At 42.1% G+C, this 23304-nt stretch overlaps 1 protein-coding gene across 1 annotated transcript in view; it reads right to left on the reverse strand.

Moving 5' to 3' along the window:
* The window catches only part of GRIN3A (glutamate ionotropic receptor NMDA type subunit 3A), a 66376-nt gene that overhangs the window by 20204 nt on the left and 22868 nt on the right, over positions 1-23304 (reverse strand). Inside the window, exons 2-3 of the mRNA XM_054002582.1 lie at positions 21696-22300; positions 15074-16121 (exon numbers count right to left, since the gene is read on the reverse strand). Coding sequence (XP_053858557.1) covers positions 15074-16121; positions 21696-22300 — 1653 coding nt within the window. The remainder of the gene's footprint in view (positions 1-15073; positions 16122-21695; positions 22301-23304) is intronic.

Genomic DNA, 23304 nt, shown 5'->3' on the forward strand with positions numbered 1-23304 from the left:
GGGTGTTTTTCTGCAGGCAGCTTCCCACCCTGCTGGAAAAGCCTAGAAAGACTTACCAGGTGGCTAAATAGCCTGTCTGTGTACTCTCAGGGTTTTCTTCAAATGCTGAAAACAATCCCCATGAAACACCCTGAACACCCAAATGTAGGTGTTTATTGGGATTATTTGTCTCTGGAACAGATAATGTTTCAGGAACTGTTATGAGAAGCCTCTAGGCTGGGTACAATCCACCTTCTGGGCTCTGGGTACTCATCAAAGGACATACAACCTAGATTTGTTTTGGCAGAATGTTTTACTTTGTCCTTAGGGATGAAATTTAGCCTTCTGCAGAAAGCTACCACCCCCACTTAATTTCTAGAAGTCTAGATACCATATCACAGTCTCCGCTGCCATTCCTCACAGACGAACTGAGGACTGAAAGGTTACTAGAAAGTCTCCCCTGGCAGTGAGAAGGAGGGAGAATTCCCCTCTGCATGGCCCAGGCTACAGCCATGGATATATACACAGAGTCTTTTTGCAGTTCTGCGCCCTGCCCTTCTCTGAACTGACTCCGCAGTCTGCAGCCCCAAGGAGCCCAGTTCAGGTTTCACAGACCCCTCTTTCCAAAGTTTTTCTTTGCCTTTGGAGCATTTAGTGGCTCCTGGGGGAAGTCTCAAGATGCCGTGGAGGAGTCAGGCAGCATCTTCCTCTATGCCAAGCACTTCCTTGAGCTGGCCAAGTGCTGCCAAGCCACACTAATTAAAAAGCTTTCAGCTACCCACCAGCCTCTAACAGGCCAAGCTTTCAGAGCACAGGAAGCCAAACAGAGCTAAGGCTGAAGCAGTCATGCTGTATTTGCTTCCCAGGAAGCTCATGGACATCACAGCAGCTTGCAAAGATGATCTCAGCACAGCCACGCTCTGCTTGGCAAAGACCAAGCAAAGAAGCATTCTGCCAGTCCATCTGGCCTCTGCATTATCATCTAAGCAGAACAAAGTGCAGGGTAGCACAAAGCCATACAAAGACCTTTCTCAGTCTTCTCTTCAATGACATCAGGGATAGAAGAGTGTCTATAGTTTTTTAAAGAATGGCAAAGGTAGGATGTAAACTCACTGTCGCCCAGTTTAATCTGAAAAGGAAGAGAAAAAGGTATTTCGGATGGTGTTTCTGGGGCCATGGAAGCTATGAGCATTCTGTATTAATAAGTTGCCAGGTGTTTACCACCTTGTGGTCTGCTGATCTGGTCCCTGTGTCGCAACCCAGGAATGAGACCTGCTGCTAATTCCTAGGCTGTGGGTATGAGGAGTCCTGGCTTTTTTTTTTTTTTTTTTTTTTTTTTTTTTTTTTTTTTTTTTTGTTCTGGTGTAGATGGTTGTGGGACACGCAATGCAGGGTGTGCCTCCATATGGAGCTGGCCATAGTGCTGTGCCAGAAGGACTGTGGGCACAGAGGGAAATGTTCTTGCCTGGGAGTGTGTGGGAGCAGCATTCAGGTGCCAGAAGACATAAATAACAGGAGTTGGGCTGTGACAATACATCATGGAGACTTCCAGCACAATGCTGCCAGCCCCAGTCTTGAGACACTGAAGACAACCTGTTTAAAGAAGGAACTTGGAGTGAGGTTCATGTGCTCTCTGTTCCAAGAAGATCATCACCACAGTCAGGACTATTTTTTTTAGGTTTTATTTCTTGGCAGTTTTAATGAGGAGACTGAAAACCCCATTAAGACCCAACAATGAACCACAGTGTCATTTTAACTTAGGTGCTTGTTGTGAAGTTTGTGGCCTACCTAGTGATGCCAACTGCAGAGCAACATCTGATCTGCAGATAAAGTCTTCACTGGAATGCATCTCTCACTGAGACTGTCATCGATGTCTGCATTTGGCTAAACTTTTAAGCCTGAATGAGAAAGGCTGGTACAAAAACAGTAAACTGCACCTCCATGCAATTTTCTATCCTGAACTCTTTACTGAGGACTGCCCACGCTTTGCTTTGTGTTGGGCACACTGTCAAATTTCACCCCAAATGATGACAACACCGGAATGTTTATTAGATCAGAAGTCATTCTGGCTTAATATCTTTTCTCTAGCAACACCATATGCCTGGTGGGAAGTTTTGGGAAGTCTGTACAAGGGAGTTGTTCAGCCATCCCTTGTTCCAGTGCTCTATCTGCTTCTGGTAATCTCTGCTGTTTCTTAAGCATCATTATGTGTCTGCAATTTTGTATTTGATTGACTCCTTTTACGAAGGATAAATGTTAACAGCTGTTTTAACCCTCTACATCGTTCAAGGACTTCTGTTTTCTTCATATTGCTGCTTACCCACAGGAGGAAAAAGTTTACTTGCAGGTCTGTGGATTGACAGTGCTAAATGCTGCCAAAAGCACTTCACTGATGATTGCTAAGAGTGCTAAGGGTTCCTTGCTTCAACAGAAGATAAAAACTTCAGGATGGAAACAAGACTCATCACTTGTCATTGCTGCTTTCTTACCTTCTGTAGTCCTCTCCTGGGAAGATTATGTGACAAGATGGAAACCACAAAAATCTGTGTCCTGACAGGATAGGTAAATACCATAGTCTCCCTCTGAATCTTGCCTTATTAGTTGTCTCTTTTTTCTAATATTTTCTGTTTCTCATGCTCTCTCTCTTTTGCCTTTCTTATGTTTTGAAAGTCCTGTACTGAAAGAGTCTTTCTGTTTTCTATAAACCAACAAAGGAATGTTAATGCCTAGGGCTTCAGAGAAATCATAAAATCTGAAAGATCAGCATTTAAAGAATCAAGAATGGATCCTATGTATTTATTTTTTTTTAAAACTCATAATTCAGGGGAGGCAGTTACTTACATTTATATCAGTAATTGCAAACATAAAGACCAGCTTACTGGAAGAAATAGCTGTTGAAATTCCAGTAATTTCTACTATGTGGATTCTCTGCTTCTGTGTATATACTGTGTTTCTTCATTCAGCACTCAGTGACAGAGGTGAATAACCACCACAAAGCAGGTAAAGGGCACTAGGAAATGTCGAGACTTTTGTATCCAGAGCACCTGGAGCTTTGCTGGTGACTCAAGTACAAATAAAAATAAATGAATGCAATAGCTGCAGATCCATCTCCAGACATGAGTTTCCTTGGCACTTGGCTTAGATAGCCTTACAAAGTCCCTCCAAATTTGGACATCTGTGGCTGTAAGAAGTGGAAAGAACAAGGTTTGTTCAGACCTGGATGAGGCTTTGAGGTAACAGTGAAGTGGGGTTTATGCACTCTGTGTCCCGAGAAAATCATCACCACAATTGCCCTGGCTTGACAATTCATTGAACAAGATGTGAAGATTGTCATGGGTACAGATATTGCAAAATAGCAGTATGTCAAATAAGGATATTTAAATTTCTTTATCAGATCATTGAATCACAGAATCATTAAAGCTTAAAAGACCCTAAAGATCAGACCCCAACCACTAACCCAACAATGCTGAGCCCATCACTAAAATATGTCCCCAAGAGCCACATCTACAGGTCTTTTAAACCCCTCTACGGATCATGACTTCACCGCTTCCCTGGGCAGCCTGTTCCAATGCCTCACAACCATTATGGTGAAGAAATTTTCCCTGGATCTCTCTTCTGAAGACCCATTAGCATTTATCAAGCAACCAGCCCTTTAAGTGCTATCTGGCAAGGCCATCACAGCCAACTGCAGTTGGCTGTGAGCCTCAGCAGGGAAATGTCAACAGCCTGGGCAGTCCAACAGCAAGGGTATGAACATGCCAATTGAGTAGCTATGTTAAAAGCTATTAACTGCTAATGTATTTTAATATTTTATTTGTTAGAAGCTAAAAGGGGTTAAAAACTTTTTTAGTGCTGCTGGTTAGTGGCTCTCCAAAAACGGGGTGACAGCTCCAGCAGCCAACAGTATAGTTTTTGCGTCTCAAATAGTGGAGATCATGGATTTCGTATCAGCGAACTGTTTTATACCTGAAGCAACGGTGTATACCATGAGGGGCCATTCTTTAGGTGCACCCCAAAGTTTTAGAACCAGCTCCACACTCTACTGTGAGGAAGCCGTTGCACATGAAGTTGTGATGATGCATGTGGTGATATCCCATTTGGACCTGGTTTAGTGTTTGGGGCAGACTCAAGAGATGAGTGAGACATGGAGCCAGAGGGGCCTGAGCACTTGTCTTGAGCACCGAGTGCTTGGATTTTACAGGTTCAGGGCTGTGGAATGCTAAGACCAGAGGATCTTGCTGCACAAGACTGGGATGGATGGCTCAGGAGGATGTCCCATCTTCTGTGAATGCAGCAATTTTGAGAGGAAGAACTAGGACATGCTGCTGGGAAGTAGAGGATGAAAGTGCAGGAGAAAGACTAAAGAGCTGTAATTTCTGCAACTGGTCTACCTGTGAACACTGCTGTCCCTGTGACCTCTCAGGACAGTGTCTACCATAGGACACATGGATTGTGCCCAGCATTTCTAAGAACAAGACTCACTGCTGAAGAAAACATATCATGGGCAAGGAAACAAACAAGAGGCAATGTTTTCTTGCACTGCGTAAGAAAACAAAGGGAAATATGAATGCTGCCAAGCACAGAGGAGGTGAAATGGCTGTTGTGTCCCTTGAGACAGGAAGGGCATGCAGTGTTTAAGAAAACACCAGAGCTTTACAGTACATCCAACTTCTCTGACAGTGCCAGGACAAGCTTTGGGACTTCCCAGAGTCTTCTGTGCCTTGCATAACATGATGCTCCCAGACAAATGATGTTTGTGCTTCTTGCTGCTGAAAGCAAACACTGCAGCTACCAGTTCTCTCAGCTTGGCCCCTTACTTCCAGATCTCCTTGGTTTCTGTCTGCTGTTGTTAAAACATCTGCTGAGTGGGAAGTGGAGAACTTGTTTTATTTGGGATCATGTTGAGATAAATTGGGCATCTGCATACATCTATGGCTTGGGGTGCCAATTATGCATGAAAATACCAACATGATAAACACCAATGTGATGAAACCACAGCAGCAGAAACAGGAAAACACAATCCTGAATGACAGGGGTTTTGCATAACTTGGCACATTCCATTTTATGTAATGCATTGCCATTGCACTCAATGCTGTCAGCTGGGGAGAGCACCTAGATGCCAGCTTGAAAGGAAACAGGCCCAGAAATCACCAGTGCTGCTTGGGATTTAAGACTGAAAATGCAGCAGTAAACCTTGGCACATTCAAGGCTGAGGGACTGTAGAGTTTTGAGGTCTTTCTAGCAGGTTCTGGCTTTTGCATGACTTTTCAGTGCTGCAAAGCCACATAATTTATCTCAAGGACTTCTCCCCCCTAGGTGCCCTGGTTTAGTTTAGTATCATTTTGAGGTTTGCATCCCATTCAGTTGCCATTTATTTTTGCAGTAAGAACCCAAGTACAGAAAATTATGGTCTCAGGTCCACAAAAGCAGGCAGTACAATATCGCCTGCCATGGAGTTTGAGCTTACTAGGACTTGTGAGGAGACAAGGAACATCTAAACGGAGCAGCTATTGGGAAGGGAAATTGTAGGTATTTTCTACAAGCAATGATGTAACTGAAATCTAGATAATTGATTGATGGGGTGCAGCAGCTGCCTCGCTGAGTCTGGCTCAGAACCATTCTGTGAAATGGGACTGGAGGAAAAATGATTTGGGAACTCCATTTCTAACCATGATCTCAGCTCGTGAGAAGCATTTCATCATTCATTCTGTTGGCCTCTTCAGTGCCCAAATTCAACTCCATTAACTATTTTTTTGCCAGAAATGAGAAAAAGGCAACCCTCAGTATGTAGCTGAGGGCAGTGCCAGTGACCACTTGCTTCAGTGACAGAGCTAACATGGATTTAGCTTTCACCACTACCTATAAAGGTAGCTTTTAATTTAAATAGTGTATAGAAAGGAGGAACATGGCTGAAAGCACTTTCCTAACTTTTATAACAATTTCTGAGGAAAAACTATGGTGCAAAAGGTTTTAGTAGCTCACTTCCACAACAGTGCTGGTTACCTGTTATAACACCAAGTGCAGTGTTTAATGGGCACCTTGTGTATCAGAATTGCCAGCATGATCTCTGCCAAGCAACTGCTGCAGAATCTTGAAAATCTGCTCAGTTTCAGTTGCTAATCACTAGAGAAGGATAGCATTAGAAGAATTTATGTGGTTTTAGAAATCTACTTTTTTACAATGACACTTCTGTCTCTCACACATAAAACAATATGTGTTATGTAACCCACACATTTAGGTGGTTTCCCAGCCACCAATAGATTTCCCATAGCCCAGTGAGAAAATATAAGCAATTGGAAGTGATAAGCAAAGTTTCAGGGGAAAATGAGCAAAACAAATGAAATAATAATTAAAAAAAAAACCCAACCACAAACCAATATAAAACGGTTCAGGGGCTTTCCCTTCTTATCTGCAGGAGTTTTAGAAAACTAACTTGTGAAACTAACTAGTGAATATTTATGGGGTGCAGAGGGAGATGAAAGAAAATTATTCACAGTGAAACACATGAATTTCATATTTTAGCAGATGAAAATTCACATCTCAACTTCTGGAAGTGGAGGTTTTGATCAGGAACTGTCCTATGTGTTCAGGCTTCGGAAGCTGAGATGTTCCCAGGGCCTCCAGGAGAGCATGTTTGCAGAATAAATTTGAATCAACGCTTTCACTTCTCTGTTGCGAAAAGTGTCGGTGGAGCTGATTCTTTCCTTGATTCTTTCCTTGGATAATAACATATTTCCTTAAAATTCTGTCACTTTGAATCCAGCTCAGAGGGGTCATTAGCTGGCATAAAACCTGACAGCTGCACAGAAGTCAATGAGCAGCTTCAATCTGGATATGAGTGCAGAGTCCACTGCTGACAGTTTATTCTCTTCCCTGCAACAAGGGAATACGTGAAAGGAAACTTAAGTCTCTGCTCAAAAATGTGAACCTTTATGTTCACGGTCCCTGTGTGAGCACTGATAATTAAGTGTAAGATGTGCTCTGCTCCTTTGTGTCTTGGTGTTGCATCCCGGGTTTGGGTTAGATTAGGGGTTCTGATCTATGTTAGCTAGCCGAGTCCTGTGCACCCCCATGCACCCTGTGCACGAACCCCCGTGCACTCCCATGTTTCTCCCCGCCGCGGTGGCTTGCTCCAGGCTGCCTGCTATTGGAGCTTCCCTCTGCCACTCCTGTAACCACTCCCCCGTCCAGTCCTGAGAATTCTGTGTCTGTCACCCCGTTCCTGCGACCCCACTCACCCTGAGGCCCCGTGTCCGCCCCTGCCACGTTCCCGTTGGTCGCCGTGGTCCATGTCATTGCCACGGCACCTGCCCTCATTGGGCGGGAGGGCCTTTGCCCTCCCTGTCCCACCCCCTGTATCATCCCACTTCCCCCTGGTCCCGGCACCATTTTCATCCACGCGGGGTGGGAGCAGTCTGCGGATTCTCCATCATGGCTCCCGCGGCCATTAAAGCCTCCAGCCGCCACGCGGACGGATTTGGACAATTTCCTTGCCTCTTTATTTCCGCCCTCACGCCGATGGCAAAGCGCGGCCAGCCCGCCCCGGTGAGCAGCAACGGAAGTGCCCTGGAATCGAGACAAGCGACGGCCCCGGCGAGAAGCCAAGGTGCCCAAGCCGAGCACTCAGGAGCTGACTGGGGCCGGGAAAAATAACGCATTGTCATATCTTGGAAAAGCTGTTCAGCTCAGGGATGAGACTGGAGACTCAGGTCTGTGGTTAATTTTTGAGGGTTGCCCTGATGATTCAGGTGCTGGGCAGTGCAAAAAGGTCTGTAAGAAGAGCATTCTGGGGAATATGAACTTGCAGGTGTGTTTATCCCTGTTTCTCAATAGCATTCTAAGAGTTTTCTGGACAGAGGGATCTCTGAGCTGTGATTTATTCTGGGAGAGCTGAGGACTGTAGGGTAGAAAGTGTAAAATGTAAGCAAAATGGGTAGACTGAGGGAAAAGAAGTGATGTAATTCCCAAAAGGCAGTAGATCACTGCTTCCAACTCCATTTCAGCAGCAGAAAGCAGCTGTAAAGATGTTCCAGATGGAGTCACTTCATCCAGCATGCTCTTCTGCTTGGTCCCTGTAAAACATGGCTAATGCACTGTCATGCAGGTGAAATGCTTTTCAAATTGCAAATGAAAGGGAGCTGTGTGTCTGAGAACATGTTCAAGCTACCATAGAGATATCAAAGAAGATTTCTGGTTAGAGAATTCTTTTTGTCCTTCCATTCTGAGTCTTCAGTCTCTGGATGAAAAACTATCACAGATTTCTACAAGCATCTAAGGGCTGAAGGAGAAAACCTAATGTGGCAGCAACTTTAAATGTAGGTAGTTTACCATCTTCAAAACTATCATCTTCAAAATCCTTTTTCTTACAAATTTCTTCTGCTCCAGTTGTTGCTGGTTGAAAGTCAGTCCTCCTACCCCCTGGCCATGTGGCAAGTTGTCCCCTGGGTGCCAGGGCTGAAAACAGTCCTCTCCCTAAACCTGTAAGCAGGAAGAGTGCTCTGTGCTTTCCAGGAAAGGAACAAACAATGGGTTTGTGTTGTAAAGGGGTCATGAGTTACCAAGATGAAGAGGTTTCCAATTGTAGGTGGTGGAATTTGTCTACCTGCACTGCCCTCATTTCATCAACACCTTATTTGCTATTTGCTCTGGGTTCAAGAGCATCAAATGAAGGTAAATCAGAGGGAGTTCTGTGTTACACACAGATCCAACATGGGAACAGAAAGGGATTTTTTCCTTCTTGGAATCAGTGAGGAATGTGTTAAGCATGAAGTGTAAATGAAAAATTACAGCCATATTTGGATATCCTGGCCTCTTCCACAGTGGCCATTAATATAGACATTAATATTTGACTTTACCTGGTGTTCAGTCAAATCTTAATGCACTCAGTGAAAACCACTATTTCTACCAGAGGACTTGGACCCTTGTCATTACTGAAATCCAGTGGATCAGTGCCAGACTTCTGTCTCCAGGAGGTTGAGCCAGACTAGCACTCTGGTATCTGTAGATCATTATGGCTGTGACTTTCATGAACAATAATAAACATTCTCCATGCTGCTAAGTCAGCTACACAATGACCTTCCACCTGTCAGGTGGTAGGATCAGCTTGTGCACCTTCACTGCTCTCTGCTACTTTTTGCCAGTTACTTCAGTAACTTCTTCTTGTAATTCTCCACTTGCATTATTTCTTGCGAGGGTCTGAGCCCCACCTATGATGCAGTTGCTATTTCTGGTGGTGGGCTCACTTTCCCCTTTTCAAAATATGTTATGACATTTAAGTATTTAGATATTTACCTTGAGAATAAGAAACTGACATCCACATAGATGGGAAAATGCTAAAACACATGAATTCCTTCTGGTGCTTGAAGAACAACCTTCACGACCTGCACCACACGGAATGAACAGCAGGACTTCCTCTCTTCCACACCTACCCTTAAATTCTTTTGCTCAAACAAATGAGGGGAGGTGAAGAGTGGCCAGGGCAGTTGGTGACAGAGTGAGGCAATGTGTGTAGGTGAAGACCTGAAGCAGTAAGTGTTAATATGCAAAGATAGCAAAAAGATAATTGTTGGCAAGAAGGCATAAAAAACCATGTTTCATTGGGAAAGGAAACTTGATTTGCAGAACATTGCAGGCATTGTCTGATAAAATGGGTATCAGAATGAAGCAGATCTGAGCTGGACAGATTCTGAACCTCCAAAGCTGTAACTTTAACAAGAAATCTTTAATGAGGTGATGGGGAAGCTAAACAAGTTAAGTGTTCACCACCATAAATTGCATGGGGAAACTAAAGAAGTCAAGATTGCACCTCCATAAATTGCAGGTGCCTTTCATTTCTGTATGTGACAGCTCTGCAATTCTTTATTCTGTCTGGAGCTTGATACTCAATTTTGCCTTTGTCTGAGAGTTTTTCACTTTCCTCTTTGTGACACTGAAAGTCCTTTTGACTTCAAATCCTTCTCTGACTCATTAATACTCAGAAAAGCACCATGTATTAATTAACAGGCTGTGATACTGTGAATCATGACCTTCCTGTGCCCAGTAACTTCCTTCACAGAATCACATGCTCTGTAGTTTCTTCTTTTAATTGTAAAAAGAACCCTGTGGTCCTGTACAAATATTAAACCCCATGGCAGCAATAAGATTTTTTAAAATTACACTGAGTTTGTAACTTGATTTTTTGCTATACAATTTAATGCATATTAAAATAAATGCTACTTCACTATCTGTTTGACACATAGCAGTTCAAGTGGTGCCCCTTATAATGATTCATCTCAGGCTGCTGCAGTGAAAGACCACAGCAGTAATTTCCATTAGTGTAATTCCTACAAAAATTCTTTTTTCAGGAAGAAAATTTACCAATAAACACACTGCAGTTATGGCCTCACTCTAAAAATTGCTGAACTCGATGGAAAATATTATTAAAAGAAGGAGTATTTGAATCATGCTTCTAATGAGGGACCACCTATAGAGTGACTTGACCTTTCTTTTTCTGTGATTTGGTGTTGCTAAAGCTCATCTGCAGTTGTTTGCCAGTTGTATTTCTGGACAGCTTTAATACAAGTAACACAAAGTATTCAACTGATACAATAAGGGCCGTGAGGCCTCTAAATTAACTGAGATGCTCATAAATCAGAAATGAGAGCTTGCACCCTCATGTTTTATATATCTAGATACAAATATCTGGGTGGTTTCACATACTGAATTCCTGATTAACAAAACCTCAGAAATAACTTGCCTGGATCACTCAGAGTGCTCAGTTTTGTAATAAAAATATGGGCATCTCATAAGAGCAAATCTTCAGGCACTGAACTAGAAGAAGATCAGAGATTTCTGGGGACTAATCCCAGTGCACACCAAAGCTGTTTGAAGGACTTGCTGGGTGGAACTTGCCAGAGTGACTGTAGGTGTCTGCAGTGTATTTCTTGGGACACTATTTTTTTTTTTTTTTGGTGAGTTTGGAAAACACCATCATTAATGGCAGAAAGAAAGAGGCGCTTCCTGGAAATGGTTTAGGTGATCTTGTCCTGAAGCCTGTATTTTAACAGCAGCCTACCTGTACAAACTATAACTGCAAAGGTATATTAGACTGACTGAAAATATCTTACCTCTTCATCGCAGGCATGTAAAGTTACGAGAGACAATGCAGTGAAATTGCTGGTGATGGGACCAAAGGAGTAGCCCTTTTTTTGTTAAATGAAGCTAAATAGGTTAAATATTTTATGTCAAAATACAATGCAGAAAGGAACTTTGCCACTTCCAAGGGGTGTTTTTGAAGGTAAAACGTTGCAGAGAAGTAAAAACATAACCAGAGTAAATGGCTACTCAAGTGTGTAGATGGGAAAGAAAAACTGACAAAAGTCACAATGGGCAGATAGCACCCAAAAACTCATTAAATTGTTGAAAGAACAACACTTTTTGCAGAAAGGAAGGCCAGGTGTTGGACTACCTTATGGAAAACCTGCCCAGCCCCTCTCCTTTTGCTGCTGTTTGCTTCCATCTTAGCATGTTTGAAATATTTCTTCTGCCCTATGGGCTTCCAGAATTATTTTGCCTCAAATAACCTGAACTACCCAACACACTCAGGACATCATGGTGCATCTCCAGTATGTGTTCTTGCATGAAAAAGCCAAAAGCCATTCTGGTCCCTTTTACCACTAAAAAAAACTCCACTCTCTGGGGAGATCCTGGGCAGAATCACCTGCAGAGTAAAATACCTTCTTTCTAGAACTTATGCTTGGCTGTGCCTGGAGGAGGAGTATCTGAACCTTGGAAAGAGCTCAACTCTGGGTGAGTACCTGGCGGCCAGGCACTCTGACAAAGAATATTGTTATGATATATTTGTGCAACCTAAGAGGTGACATTAGAAGAAAAAGTGAAATGAGCCTCTCTGATTCAGATGAGAGAAGAGATAAAAGTAGATGAAATTATACAAATACAATGCTTTTTCCCTATGTCCTCTGTCTGTAGACAAGCTTTTAAACTTCTTTGCCATGTACTGTAGAGAGCTTCTTAAGAAGGATTCAGGACATGGATGCATGTTCTGTTTGGGCCCCCAGCACATTCATCCTGTAGCTATCCTATTCCCTTGTCTTTAAACAGAAGGCTGAACATGTTCCAGTGGACACAAAAGCTGTATTTGCCACTTTCCACTGGCAAGAGATGATGTCTAAAACCTGTATAGTTAGAAAATGAGGGGGGAGGGGGCAGCTGTGGCCCAAAACTGCCCATTTTCTTAGAAGAATTAGATATTAAGGTAGCAAGACATTACTTCAAGATCCCTACAACCTGTTGGCTCCTGGAAAGGGGGGCAGCCACCTTTGATGGACACTGCAGGAGTATGGCTTTAGTGACCTGCCCTGGTTAAGATTCTTACACAGAAAATACATAGCAAGTTCCCCAAATTCAAGACGTTTTCCAGTAAATGAATTCTCATTCCTCGCACTGCTTCCCTTCTGCTCTGGTTCCTGTCTCCCTGGCTGCTCCTCCTTTCAGCAGCTTGATGATATTTCTATATTCTCTTCTATATCATTAGTGCATTTAAAGGTCCAACTGAGATAGCTCTAATTCTGTCCTTCCTGACTGTTCACAACCTCAGATGGGATTTGCCATTTATGGCTGACAGCCTGAAGAAATTAAATGTCTTACATCACCTCGAGAAGGCTGCTCCTCTATTTTGGGCTTTGTTTTTTAAATAAATTTCAAAAGCAGAGTACAAAGGGCACATGCATACTGAAAGCAGCAGAAGGATGTTTAGAAGTATATTTAAATTAAAAAGGTTATTTCTCTCTCCTGCTGCCTTCTTTTTGAAAAGAGTCTCCACCACTAAAAAGAAAGAGGTAAACATATTTGGGAAAAAAACCCCAAGCATAACATCTTTTAAGTCACATAAAAATGCTTTAAGTAACTAACTAAAATGTGGTGCCTGTAAATATGTGACTGTTACGGCCCAAACATTTCCTAAACCTAAGCTTTAACTCTTTGGGAGAACTTTGAATAGCCACAGCTCAGGTTCTTGTGTGAGCAAGATTAAACCAGTGCACTTTCTATTACAACTACTCTTTCACACTAAGACTTTGGAGGCAAATGCATGAATGACATACACAAAACTACTGTGCAGCTCATGTAATGGCAGGCAATCTTCTTCTTCCCTAAAATCTGGGTTGTCTTATTCCCACAATGGGAACTGGTAACTACTCAGAGGCTTAGATTTATTCCATAAAGCAGGGAAGTGCTTTTCCAGGAAAGGCCAGTAATCCCACTGATGTAATGGAATCTCTGAGGTTACTACCCAGGAGTCATCAGTATTTCTGTTCTGGACCAAGATCTGTGTCTTCAACATCTGACATGCTTCAATGTTCTGCACTAAGCTTCAACAGCACAGCTTTAGAATAATTTAATTTTCCGTGGAGCTGCAGAAATTTCCCAATACCTGTTTTAAAAACATTGCATGTGGTCACAGCAATAATGCTGAAAAACAGGATGTAATCTGATGCAATTGGATTTGAGGGATGAAGAGATGCCCACGCAAAGAGTAGGGCACCAATCTCATTTTCAAATCAACACTGTGGCTTCACACAACAATGTAACAGAAATATCCCTGGCGCTGGGGAAATTCAGCTGAAAGCTTTCATCTGCTTCTTAAGAATGCTTTGAGGAAATCACATATAATGGATTTTTGTGCCTTATGTTGATGAAGATATTAATGCAGTATTTATGATATTTTTTGTTGGGAGAGGAATGGCAGATCATTAAAAGCAATTTGCTTTAAGCCATAAATAAATTTTAGAGTGCCTTGGGTCAGCCACAAAACTGTTGTTCTTTGTTTATAACATTTTTGGTAGAAATCATCTAATTAATATTGCAGGGAGTGAGCCAGGCACTGCATTCACAAAGTTAAAACTGTCTGGTCATCAGCCTGACTGCGAGGTTTCACTACCGTAACAGATGGAGCCTGGCTTTTGCTGTCTGGAGGGACATACATACCATTTATTCATACAGTTTACAAAAGCAAGACATATGCCCTGTTCTCATGTTATTAAAGTTATTTTTTTACAGTGGAACCACAATCTATCAGTTCAGTCTCTTGAGACAAACACATGGTGGATGGTTTCTGTACCAGCAGTTAAGTCACGAGTACAAAACTGTGGGTAATACAATCACACCTTCACTACAGAAAATGCCACATGAGCAAGGGAAATCTGCTGTTGCCATCATGTCCCCTGGAGTGACTATTGGGTACAGAGGATGCTCTGGTGTCACCTGTAGCCATCTTTTCTCTATAAAAGTAATTCTGCCCCTTGCTTTCCTGATCACTACTTAGTGGCATATAAATTAGGAATAGTCTTAGAAAAGGACTGGACTTAAATTCCAACTGAAGACCCCTTGGGAAGGGGGAGAAAGCAGGTGGAGGAAATTCTGGGAAGTCTGAGCTCTTTGCAGATGGGTTGTCTACAACACTGCTTATCTCCTCCCATGATGGCTCCCCAGCACAAACAAGACTGTAAATCAAATGCCTGACTACTTGTAAAGTGAATTCCACTGTTCTGAAGCAAAAGGCAGGATTTTTTAAAATATTTCAGTTCAGCTACGTTTCATTTAGCATTCATGGGGAATTTTGCCAGCACCACCTTTGCCAGCAGCATTATGACCAGTGAATAGTTGAAAAATTTTACCTAGAGAGGATCAATGATTTCATCTTGTTCTGTGTAGTTGTTTTGTTTGAGTAGATCTCAGGATGATCTGAATCATCCAACTCATTTAAACAAGTCCCACCAAAGTGAACCTGGAACTGAACTCAAATCATTAATCTGCATGTAGAACCCACTATTCTTCTCTGCAGTGGACAATACCAGAATACTTCACCCCTCTCCTCACCTTCAATCTTTTAAATCCTTCTCCCTACACTCTTATGGGTGTTTAAAGGTCCTATCTCACTGAACTTTCCTCCTGAAATGCCACCAGGTTGTAAGTAATTGCAACCACAGTTTTCCACAAAGATTACTTTCTGATTTTGTTAGAAACCATAAATTATGCAGCAGTGAATTTTGAGTGGAGAGAAGAAAAGGCTGAGTTAATAACAACAGACATGCTTTACCTTTGGGTCATGTATTCCAGAAAGTTCTTCATAGATCTTCTCTCCTACCATGACAGCAGCTAGGTTGGCTGTGTATGTCGACAGACAAAACAAGCAGAAAATAGCCCAGAGATTCATTAAAAACCTTCCAGTCCAGCACTTTGGGGGTTTGATGGCAGCTGTTCTTCCAAACAGGATCGCATAGCAGACATTGAGGGCAGAGGAGAAGGAGAACACTTTGTTCCTGTTCCTTCCCTTAGGGGTCATTCCAAAAGGACTTTTCCACTCATACAAGGTGAGGAATACAGCTGTGATGTGAAGAGCAACAAATATCCCCAGCCACATAGTCCAGTGAAGTGGCCACATAAAGGCTCCAATAGGAGCTGCAGTGTCTTTGGTCCTCACTAAAATCCCCAAGCTGGTTGAAAAGAAAGGGCTGGTGAAATCAATCACTTGGCTTCGGGCAGTGTTGATGCTGAATGATGTCACTGCCATGTGAGCTGTACCAGCAAGAAGGTCTCCCACCAGCCCTGTCCAGTGGCCATTCTTCCAGGCACCGTATTTTCCATCCCCAACAATGTACAAGTCAAAATCAAAATTCATATCCTCAGCCAGCTTCTCCAGCAAGTCAATGCAGTAGCCATAGCAGCACTTCTTCAGCTCAATGGGGACAGTGTCATTTCCCCCTTGGAGGGTTTCAAACAGGTTGTCCAGCACACCTGAATCATTGGTCAGCGGGTCCAGGCACAGCTGCCCTGCTGGGCAAAGACCTTCATCATCTACATCCCTTGTGAAGACAAAGGGATGCTCAATCAGAGTCACCACCCTCAGGTGCAGCCGGGTGGGGTGTTGCATGTGATTTTTATGTCTCTGTGCCTGTTCTGGCCATATCCCATAGTCCATGATGATCTTCCCTTCTTGCCAGCTCCCCAGGCGTGTCCACATCGGGTTTCCAACAGGGTCATGCTGCAGATTCCAGATGAAGAAATTATTTTCTGAGCTGACAATGGATGAGCCCTTCACCTTAATGTGGCCACTGAGACCATCAAAAGTTGTGTTGGCTAAAAACCTGTTGGAGAGAGAAAGCAGGGGAATCAGAAGCAGACAGCTGGACCATGAAGTTATGTTGAAGAGAGTAGATAGGGATGCTGCTGAACACCTGGACCATTAATAGCACATAGACCCTATGGTACAATGAACCAGCCACTTAATTTATGACTAAATTATATGGGGATGCTCCCCTACGTATCTAATGCAAACGAAAACTCCTCAGGAAAATGTATTTTTTACTTACTAGAAAAAATGAGTACAAGAACAGTAATTTTTTCGGTTACCTTTGCCTCACAAACTGATGAAATACAGGTTAGTTCTAAACTGAACTCACCAGATCTGCTGTCACTTTCCTAGATAAAAATATATATGAAAATGGAAGAGTGGAAATTATGTATGAAATGTCCTTCCAAGAAAAATGCTATAATCTCAGTAAGATCTAGCTTACATACAAGGGGCTACTGAAGTGCTGTCAACAGCTTTCAAGCACTCTCAAGTGAACCAATCTGGATTCAAAAATGCAAATTTGGCATTGGTAAATCACTGTTAGACACTTCAGAATAAAGTAAGGGAAGAAAGTGAAAGATGGTTGCTCTAGGACAGTCAGTTTTAATTCTTACAAAAAAAAAAAAAAAGCAGTTTAAAAAAAAAATGTGCAAAAGTAATGTTCTTAAAAGTACAGTGCTGTCATTGAAGAAGATCTCATGAAGTGTGCCAGTTTTGCTCTGCACATTTTGCATTGAGAATTCCGGGCTTTTACAATTCCAGATACTGACAATAAAGTTGCGTATTTCCTTTGTATTGGAAGGCAGTGTTTGCTAGTAGTTGTTCTCTGTGCCTGTTAAATTCAGCTTCGGGCAAGCCATCATCAAAGAGGCTAAAAACAACATGGATAAGGGAGCTGAGAACTCAGCAGGAATTAAGTGTTTGAAGCAGAAAATCCTTTTCCTGTGTGAACACCATGACCAGCTGAACTGTGTGCTGCTAACAACGGAGCTGCTATGCATTTGGCAGAGGCTGCACAAGCCTTACAACAGTGGTACCATTAAAAACAACTGAGTTAAATTGCTGCTAATATGGTGCAAGGCAAGACATGCATCTTTTTTTCAGTAAGAGGCATTCAGAAGACAGACCACTCAGCTTTTGCAGCAGAATACAGCACTTCATATTGGTCCTGAGAATTGGATGAAAGTAAGTGTTGGAAGAAGTATAAAAGCTGTCATTCCAGCCTCAATAAGGAAGACATAAACTTTTAAGTAGACTTAACTGTTTATCAATAGTTACAGAGGATAAAAAATAACCTTGCATTGATTTGAAAAGAATAAATCAGTTGCAAGTGTGTGTATATCTGTACTTCTGTCTGGTTTCTACACTTTGTTTTGATGACTTTTGATGATTTTTGATGGGGTTTCAGCAGTTAAAACTCTGCACTGTTTAAGTCTCAAGGTCATAGAAATTTTATCCCTTTGCAAAGGTAAATTTATGAAAGTAAATGCTTTAGTTTTGAGTGTGGTTGTGTCTGTGATAGCCTTCTCTAAGGCAGCTTCACAGTTCTTGCTCAGTCTCCTTTGAGTAGGTTGAGTATGGAGAAAGATGACACAGACAATACTCTCAAAAGCAGATGATCTGTACATGAGCTAGCCTGGGTCTGGGAGTCACACCTAAAAAAGGCAGACAGGTGTTTATAAGTATAAACATATAAAGAAACTATAAATACAGTTTTCATGTTTTAAATCCTTTACCATTTAGTCCAGTGTTAAAGGACACCGTAGCTCCAGTAATCAGTGGTATCTGCCACTGTTTGCCCACTCCTTCCCTCCTAATCTGTGCTTTCTATCTGATGGTGTAACTTCCCTGTTTGTGTATGCAAACCCTATCAAGACAAAGTTTATGGGAGCAGGTAATTTTTAGCACTAAAGGAAGGTCTACATGCCCATAAACTTGTTTGGGTTTTATCTCTTTCTTACTTTTATCTCCCTCAGTCTCCGTAAAAAATTATTCAACTTCTTTACAAGCCTTGCTGGGCATACAGGCTGAAGCCATCACTGTGACAGTAAAAGTAAAACTCTTCCATGTGTGTAGATGGACCTGCATGAAAACTTTTTTAGGAGATATTCACAAAAATGCCAAAAACAGAGGGAGACAAGTCCTCAGGTGGAATAAGCTTGCAAAGTTCTCATGAATTTGGCCCCATGTTGCTAATACAGCACAACCTGGGCATGAGAATGCTGCAAAACTGGTGCTTTGGGAGTAACTGAAGCCATGGAACAATGCATTACACCTTCTGAAGGTCGAAGGAGACCACTGGAATTAATGCACACTGTTCCCTGACACGTACAGTAGAGGCAAGCACACCCAGGAGGGCAGAACGAGCCCTCTGTACCTGTCCTGTGGTTCCGTTAGGAGCAGGTACCTGAGTGGGATTTAGCAGCATTTGAATGTGCAACTTCATCACCTCATCAAGTTAGTGGCTTACTTTGCAGCTGATTTGCATGTTCTGTATTTTTTTGTAGTGACAGAACACGTATCAAAAAAAATGATGGGAACCATGCTGGAGAAGCATTTTAACAACACTCTGTTTTATACACAAGCAGCTGCGGCTGCTGAGCATTTGCATGCACTGTGAGCAGCACCAGTGAAACTCATGCCAGCAACTTCAAGTGAAAACTCCTTTACTCGATAACTTAGGAAGCAGATAAGAGGCTCTGACTACACTTAAGCTAGAAATCTTCAGTGTGAATCTTTGGGAATTACAAGCATTGGGTACTGCACAGACATGCTGGCAGTATCTGAGCAACTGTTTCAGATGGGCTACTGACAGATTTGTATGGAAAGACAGCCTGCACAAATTTCAGAAGGTGAAGGGCCAGGTCCTCAGGTCTGACAGCTGAATGAATTTTCTTGATGCTGTGTCAATATATGAGAGCTGATGTTGACACTGACAGCCTATGATAACTGCATCAAAGCTTTATCTGAGTCACTTCAGTTTGAATGACTCCAAAGTGTGTCATTTGTTCATTTCAGCTTTGTTTCTCATGTGCTTTGTTACAAGAACTGCTCCTTAGACCTTTAGCAGTACTATCACTCTCCAGTTGCAGTATCTTTGTAGTATATTTAAGAATGACCTAATGAAATTATTTTCTCTCAGTCTTGATGGTTGGGTCATTCCACCTCTCTTTTTGGGAAGCTTACTGGAGGCAAGGAAGCTCTAGTTCTTGGAAGCAAGAACTAGAATTGGCAGGGAAAAAGAGAAGGTTCTGGGGAGAACTTTTAGTAGCCTTGCAGTCCCTAAAGGGATTCCAACAGAGGTGGAAAGACTTCTTACTTACAGGACAAGAGGGAATGGCATCAAACTGCCAGAGTGCAGGGTTAGATGGGATACTGGGAATAAATTCTTCCCTGTGAGGGTGGGGAGGCCCTGGCACTGGTTGCCTAGAGAAGCTGTGGCTGCCCCATCCCTGTAAGTGCTCAAGACCAGGTTGGACAGGGCTGGGAGCAACCTGGGATAATGGAAGGTGTCCCTACCCATAGGAGGGGGTGGAATGAGGTGATGTTTAAGGTCCCTTCCAACCCAAACCATTCTGTGATTTTATGGATCTAAGAAATAGCAGGTTGATGAAATTACCCAAGAAGCTGAGTTAAAGCTGTAAGACTAATTAAAGCTGTAAGACAAGATGAGGCTTTGAAATTTTAATGCCTTGTTCCATCAACAAGGATGCTCCCATGAGCAGGCAAGAATAGATGAGGGAATCAGTCTCATTATAAGAGGAATAATAGACAGTGACTTAAACAGTAAAATCTCCAGGGGGTTGTACATCTATACCCATATCCATACAGATACAAGCATGCTTTGCCATGCACTAGCCCATTATTCTGCTCTTGGGTGCACTTAAATGTCTGGACAGCCAAGGTATGAGATCAGTGCTGGCAGAAGAAACTCTTGCTATGCCAGACAGTGGGGCTGCTGTCCATCCACCCTTCTGTAAAGGCGAAGGGGCGAGGTCGAGGTCTGAATGCTGCTTCTTCTCCATCATCCCCTTCTCCATCCCCATGCATGGCAGTTCCAAGGCTTCCCACCAAGACAGATGGGTTCATTCAGACTGAAAAATGCACTCATTAGCAAAAAACAGTTAAGCACCAGACAAAATTTTCATCTTTGGAGGCTAAAAATGCCTAAAAGCCCTGGTGAGATGGGCCAGGTTGGTCACAGTGAAGCCACTCATCAGCATGTCACACCTGAGAAATTAATGGCACCACTCAGAGTTAATAGTTATGCTGCTGATGCAAATTCATCACTTCTGACCATCAGGTACCTGTCTCACCCATACACTGCAGAAACAGCTGCACTGATCTAGGACAAGGGTTTCTCTAACTTGTTATTTTCTCTAATAGAGTTCACATGCAAATATATATGGAAAAAAACAAGGCTAAGCATAAAATTCTTTCTTTCACTTCCATGATATCTTTACCAATATGAAGGTAAAAGAAGTTTCACAGATGTGAAATTGCATATTGTCTCCCAAAATATGACAAAAGCTAATGGTTCTTTATATAGGGAGCAATAATGATGAATTATTTTTCATTAATATATTTAAGTGTTTTACTTAATAATGTGGCAAAATAAACATCACAAGTCACTGGGGTATTGTGAGTCGGTCCAGTGTTTATTTCCCAAGCCCTCTTCCACTCTTTGGAAACAGAGTTTTTGACTCTGAATGGACGAGTGGACTAAGGAAATGATAGGGTCTCAGATGGTTGTGTTTTGAGCAGTGCTGTTAATACATGATTGTGCAGACATATCCAAGAAAAAATTATGTTTTTCAAAAAAAGACTCAAGAATTTTTATCCTAACTCTGTCCAACAAAATCTTTAAGTTGAACACCAGATGCAACAGTTGCTGGATGTAGATTAAGTGATGAATTCATGTAGTAAGCCAAGACATTTTTGCTTGTTGTCAGGAAGTTCCATGCAAGTTTTCAACTCACATGTTAAAAACGATAATATTTCTAAACAGGAACACAGAAGTCGGTTTAGGAATAGCTTCTATATAGCAACATGCAGCAGAAACATTGTACTTTTGAGTGCTCTCACCAGAAGAAACCCTCTGAGGAGATGAAGGTGCATCTTTTTCCTCTCTTTTCCATGGAAGCATACTATCAAGGGCTACTACACATCTTTATATTGTCCAAGGGCTTAGACAGTGCAAATATTCTGTTTTGTACACTCAAAATCTCAGAGAATTTGATAGTAACCCACTTTACATGAGTAAATATAAATAAAGTTTCAGAGCACAGTCTGTAACCTAGCTTATGTTTACTATGTGATCTCTACTTCTGTGGAACAGTGTCTTCTTCTTCCACCATGATCTTCCACCAGAAGTTCTAGCTTCTCTCCCAGTGCGGCAAAGTCAAAATTTCATTATCTGCCCAGAAGTAAAGAAGCGGGAGGAAACACTGAAACAAACATGTTTGTGAGGGAGGGTTAGCAGCATGATAGCTAACCCACAGAGAATGGTGGGAGGGAGAAGAAAATTATTTTTCCTGCATTACAGCAAATATTACCTGGGGGGGTGGGGAAAAAAGGTAAAACTTACTTTGACAAATACTGGCCTGAAGTGATATTCCTTTCATCTGTGTCCATGCAGTTCATTGTACTTGGAATGAGAGCCAGTTCAGGCTGGATCATGGTGGCTGATGCCACAGCCCTGGCTACCAGCTCCATGGCATCCTGCACGTAATGCTCGAAGACCGACTGAGTTGTCTTGCCGTGAGCAATAAGACCGAGGGGCAAACCTTCTGTCCTCAGCTCTTCCACATTCTGTGAATCCCCAATAATCCAGTGCAGCTCTGGAGGCATCACACCAAACTGCATGGTTATCTCAAAAATCCTCCGCGTTTTCTCCATGTCACACCCAAACATCACCATGGTCGATGTTGTGTCTTTGATGCTCTCCAGGTAAAACTGCAAGTAGTTCAGAAGGTCACTGGTTGAAGTGAAGTTTGCTGTGATGTTTATAATGGACCCCAGGTGGAACTTGGAGCTCTGTTGTGTGAGGAAGAGAAAATCTGTGATGTTCCACTCCTCTTGGCACAGCATCAGGCTGAAATTGTACCAGTTGTTCATCGCGAGAATCGAGAAAGTGACGTCAGCATCAGAACTCAGTGTGTTTTCTAAGCTCATCTGCAGGTGAAGGGGGTTCTGTGGTTAAAAAAATGAAAGACAATGATCAGAAACAAGATAATGAGTCTGATTAATTTTTATACACTCCTTTAGTTCAAAGTAATCACCTGCCAATCATCAGAACTGTGTGAGCAACAGGAAAATTTACACCCACACAGCTTAAATGGACTGTGATTCATGGGCCTTCTCTGCTAGTTTGACTCAACTGCAACAGCCATTAATGACTCCATTTCTGAGAATATGTTTTTCTTTCTATCTACTTGTGCTTTTGGATTTTGAAGCATTCTCAAGCAAAGACTGTCCCCTAACAGGGATATGAGAAGTTATTTCCTTACTGCTCAAGTTCAGCCCATTTACAGACCCATTTACAAATGGATGCTGAAAAGTTCATTGTTAAACAGTAAGAAAAAATAAAGAAAACTCCTCTGTTCTTTTCATTATAGCTCTTTGTGTGTGTGTGTGTATTTGGGGGAGTTTTTACAGACATATGAGTAACCTAATAAAATGGATCACAGTCTACCATCAAAGCAAATCATGTACTGCCAATAGAACAGGACAAGTTACTCAATGCACAATGCACAAGAGGCTAAGATACGCAGACTGTGATTTCTGAGCTGGAAAATATTTGATAAATAAGCATTTCCATGTCATTGATGCTATTACAGAACATAACCCATTATGTTTCCCAACACCATTACCCTTGGCTTTATCTTTTCCAGAAAAAGAGCAATGATTTCAGGCTAACTCCTCTGTACTCTTAAGGTGAGTAGTTCTTACTATTTGATCATTCTTTTCCCTCACTCTCATTTCTCTCTTTTCCCTGGTCTTAAAAATAAATTTTTAGTTACAGTTTTAATAAGAAAGGAAAAAAGTTAAAGAATACAAGCGATTTCTGGCATTTGCTACGAAATAATTCTCTGCCCTACAAAAAGGCTTCAACCAGGCTTTCAGCTAGCATATTATATATTACTCCAACTTTTGCTTTTAGTTGAGATTGACAGTCTTCCCTGTAGCTTTCCTGA

The sequence above is a fragment of the Vidua macroura genome, chromosome Z (genome assembly GCF_024509145.1).
Source record: "Vidua macroura isolate BioBank_ID:100142 chromosome Z, ASM2450914v1, whole genome shotgun sequence".
Classification (NCBI taxonomy): Eukaryota; Metazoa; Chordata; class Aves; order Passeriformes; family Viduidae; genus Vidua; species Vidua macroura.